Source organism: Hibiscus syriacus, unplaced genomic scaffold (genome assembly GCF_006381635.1).
Source record: "Hibiscus syriacus cultivar Baekdansim isolate YM2019G1 unplaced genomic scaffold, ASM638163v2 tig00112043_pilon, whole genome shotgun sequence".
NCBI classification, from domain to species: Eukaryota; Viridiplantae; Streptophyta; class Magnoliopsida; order Malvales; family Malvaceae; genus Hibiscus; species Hibiscus syriacus.
The window spans coordinates 120,045-124,440 of record NW_024063241.1 but is presented as its reverse complement, the minus strand read 5'-3'; the positions used below and the strand labels follow the sequence as shown (position 1 = coordinate 124,440).

At 31.8% G+C, this 4,396-nt stretch overlaps 1 protein-coding gene across 1 annotated transcript; it reads left to right on the top strand.

Moving 5' to 3' along the window:
- The first annotated feature begins 1,107 nt into the window (after positions 1 to 1,107).
- On the top strand, positions 1,108 to 3,604 carry LOC120174208 (guanosine deaminase-like). The gene is made up of 5 exons (XM_039181139.1): positions 1,108 to 1,230; positions 1,595 to 1,654; positions 2,419 to 2,609; positions 3,133 to 3,237; positions 3,368 to 3,604. Exons 1-5 carry the CDS (start codon positions 1,215 to 1,217, stop codon positions 3,554 to 3,556), a joined length of 561 nt encoding a protein of 186 aa, XP_039037070.1. The 5' UTR covers positions 1,108 to 1,214; the 3' UTR covers positions 3,557 to 3,604.
- The last annotated feature ends 792 nt before the right edge of the window (positions 3,605 to 4,396 follow it).

The following is a 4,396-nucleotide window of genomic DNA, read 5'->3' as shown; positions in this document are numbered from 1 at the left end:
TCAAGATACTAAACAAAATATCATCCTATAATCGAGACACCATTTGTGTATTTTACCCTATGCTTTTAGATTGCTAAATTTTTAAAACCTATTTTTTCGTGGATAAGTATCATTATATATTTATTTCGTTTTTTTCTATCCAAATAAGTTCTTTTATGGTAATATGTATCTAAATAAATCTAAATTTAAATTCATAGTGGGATAAGACATTTCATTTTTTAAATAATATTAATTAAATATTCGCGTTGCCTTTTGTACAATTTTAGCAAATATGGTGTGTTTTTTAATCAATTTAGTACTTAAATTTGTAACTTTTATAAATGTAACACTTGTGTGTTTTTTATCAATTTAATATTTATATTTTCAAAAACTACATATTTATATTTTTTATTCGAAAAGTGTAATGCTCTAAACAGTAATACCAAAAAAATAAAATATTATACAATATAATATTTAATAATATAAATATTAAATTAATTGAAAAATAGGCTTATATTACAAATAAATATTTAAAGTATATCAATTTTTCATTTGAGTATTTAATTTTTTGTTAAAGTAAGTACCGGAAATGATCTTTTTGATGTAATTAAAGACTTAATTTTTTTTGTCAAAATAAATATATAAAGTATTTTTTAATTAATGTTACAAGTCAACCTTTTTTAAATTTAAATGAATAAAGTTGAATACTTTAGGTACCTATTTTGCTAAAATTACTTGGAGTATCTATTTTAACTGAAATGATAATTTTAGGTACTTAATTTGATAAAAAAATATTATATTTTAAGTTAAAAATATAAACATAAATAATATAGTGGTCTTTTTAAAAAATTAAAATTTAGTGGTCGAGAAAAGGGCAGAAACAACCATCATAGAGACCCCTTTGAGAAAATATAAATAATTTAAAAGACATTGAAAGGAACCAAAAAAAAAAAAAAACAGAAGGGATATTGAAAAAGAAAACAAATGAACTGAATCAGCCTCAAAATAATTTTTTTTATTATTTGCATGTGTTTGAAGTTTTTCTAAACTTAATTTAATTTCCATTTTTCTTTCTTTTTTCTCCTCCAAGAGTGTATATATATACCTGAACAAGCCTTGCTTATTCTCCTGCCTATCTCTCTGTCATTATATCTTCTTCTCCTTTTCCCAGTGTTCGTTGACTACCCATTGCTTTTGATTAATCAAAGTTCTTAATTTTCTTCTTCTCTTTCATCATGGAAGAGACAAAGGGTATGTTTTTCTTTCTGGGTTTTTGGTTTTTTTTATCTTTCATTGAGATCCTTTCTTTCTCTTTTTTGTTGTTTTGTGATCTTCCATGAGGATTTTCAGTGTTACTTTGGCAGAATTTAGGTTAACTGAATTTCCCACTTTGCCTTTGCATTTCTAGTTTTAGTATTAGACAGATCAATTGAATTTGTTAATGCGTGGAAGTAAAAAAAGGGACTCACTTTTTCCATAATTTGGTGAAAAAATTCCAGTTTTTAGGGTTCATGCATACATTTTAGAATAATATTTGTCTGAATTTTCAATCTTATTTGTAAATATTTGGTTACAATATTAATGTTTATTTTGCTCTTTTTTGTTTTTCTAATAGTATTGGAAGCTAAAGAAGGAACAATTGCTGTTGCTTCTGCTTTTCCTGGTCATCATGAAGGTAATTCTCAACTTTTTCCTAGGATTTAATGTTAAAAAGCTAATATTAATTGACCTCCTAATAGTATCTGGTAATAGAGTTATTCCGTTGAATTTTACCTATTGTTTGGTAATGGAGATTTACTTCCATAAAAGGCGAAAGCATACTTCCATAAATATTCTGATTGGATTTTTACTTTTTAAGCTGTGTCACAGTCTGTAGATCAGACTGATGGTTTTGGTCTGGAATATTCCTTGGATATGTCCGGACTCGATGGTGGGTTAGGAATCGGGTTTAGGATAAAATGAAGAGTCTGGATAACGTAGGTGTTATCTAATGGTAGGTTTTAGTTTTGTCACAGCTTATTGATCATGTTGATGGCTGTCAGGATTGATGATCTGGTGTATTTCTTAGATATGTAGTGTTAATCTATGTTACCCGGACTTGAGGATGAGTTCATGTCCATGTCTGTATAGGTGTTAGACATGGACATGGTTTAGGAAAAACAAAGATTCCGGTCAACTTAAGTGTTATTTGATTGTAGTTTCTTAATTCATGGCATGGTTTTTGGATCATAGTGGTGGTTTTCATTATTGATGATCTAGTATATTGCTTGGATTTGTTGTGTTACTCTATTCCCATAGTGCATATCTGTATGTATTACCTAGGTGTTAATGTTTCGTATATACTTGATTGCCGATGTAGACTTCTTGGGAAGACCTTCATGCTTGATGTTTGTTAGATGGATATAAAAGTGCTGTTTTTTCTGTTTATTGTCCAACCAGCTGTACAAGATAGAGACCATAAATTCTTAACACAAGCAATTGAAGAAGCATATAAAGGGGTTGAATGTAAAGACGGAGGGCCATTTGGTGCGGTCGTAGTTCGCAATGATGAAGTCGTTGTGAGTTGTCACAACATGGTTTTGAAAAACACTGACCCTACTGCCCACGCTGAGGTTACCGCTATTAGAGAGGTCAGAATAAAAGAACATAACAAACAAACAAACCAAATTAATCAAATTGCTTCATCTTATTCGTATGTTTACTTAAAATGTTTGAAAGTTTCAACCCCCGGGATCATGAAACGCTGTGAAAAAGCTTACATTTCATTTCTTGATTGTAAGAGATTGATAGTACCATCGGAAGATATACATGTTAACGTGCAGGTCTTTTTTACCATCATTCTGTGATTCCTACTGGGATTTGTTTGCCCTTTTTATATCAATCTCATAATCTGTTCCGATTTGGTGAAAGTTTATCATCATTAGTTTTCTGTATTCATAGTAGTCATGTGATAGTTAATAATTTTGCATATATGTTCATCAAGATTAGATGGTAAAAACTGAAAATTACTATATGCGTGGACTAATTCATCTCGATTATAATCGGTGTTGGTTAAACATTGCTATGTAAGAATGTTTAGATACTTCAAGGTTGAAATAATCGATGTTGAAATCCATGTTTTCCATTTACCAATGCTTGGAGCATCTATGTCAGGCATGCAAGAAGCTGAATCAGATTGAGCTCTCAGACTGTGAAATATACGCTTCCTGTGAGCCTTGCCCAATGTGCTTCGGTGCCATTCATCTATCGAGAATCAAGGTGCGACGCCAAAACTATTTCTTAACGTATATGATCTTAATGTCGTGCTAAAGAGGCTACCGTTTTAAGGATAAAAAGAAACGGGGGCAGAGTCGGAACTCTCTTTCATCTTCCTTTTTTTTTGGAACAGAGGCTGGTTTATGGAGCCAAAGCAGAGGCAGCCATAGCAATAGGATTTGATGATTTCATTGCCGACGCATTGAGAGGTACTGGCTTTTACCAGAAGGCTAACCTGGAGATCAAGCAAGCTGATGGAACAGGTGCTGTGATTGCAGAACAAGTATTTGAGAAGACTAAGGAAAAGTTTACCTTGTACTAATTTCTCACAGTTCCTTTGACAACTAAAAACAGCTTCAAGTCTATGTTAGAACTGACCTTTTTTAAAAAAAGTTATGAATAATAAGTATGCATTGTTTGATTTCAAAGCTTTTCTATGTAAACAAAAGAGATGGCAATTGCAAGTTCTTAGCTAATTGTCCCATCAATGGTGGAGGCACCTGGCAATCCAAAGATGGACTACAAGAGTAATGTCAAAATAAATACTTCTAACGTTGGTTAAATGGTTATTTTCGCATTTTTTTTTATCATTTTGGACTCAACGTTTTATTTTAGGTTAAAAAGTTTTTATTTTAGAGTGATTATCGTAGAACCACCAAAAAAGCATATGGTGGAGCCACCCGGTGAGATTGTAGCTGAACCTGTTAGGCCAATGGCCGAACCACCACACCCAAAAGGAGATGGCTGTCCACTTGGCCGCCCAAAAGACATAGTTGAAGCTATATTTGGAGGCTCATTTGGTACGGGGATCAAATAGGGTATGACCGACCTCTTTTACTTTGTATTACTCAGATATGGTAAAGCATATTGGTAATGGGTGTTTATCCCATGTACTCAAAATGCACGAGTCGGATGATCTAATCCGTCGACCTACCGACTCGATCTAAACTTAATTGATATTTATAATAAAAATACTCGAATTTATGAATCGAGTACATGATCCGCTATTTTGACGAGTTTCTTGGTGGAGTCCGGGCCACAAAATAATGTTTAATCAGGTACTCGTTGACCCGGTACCTGATTTCTTATATATTTTATATTATATTTTAATTTTCAATTCTCAAATTATTTAACTCTAACATCCTAAATTTTTAATATCTTA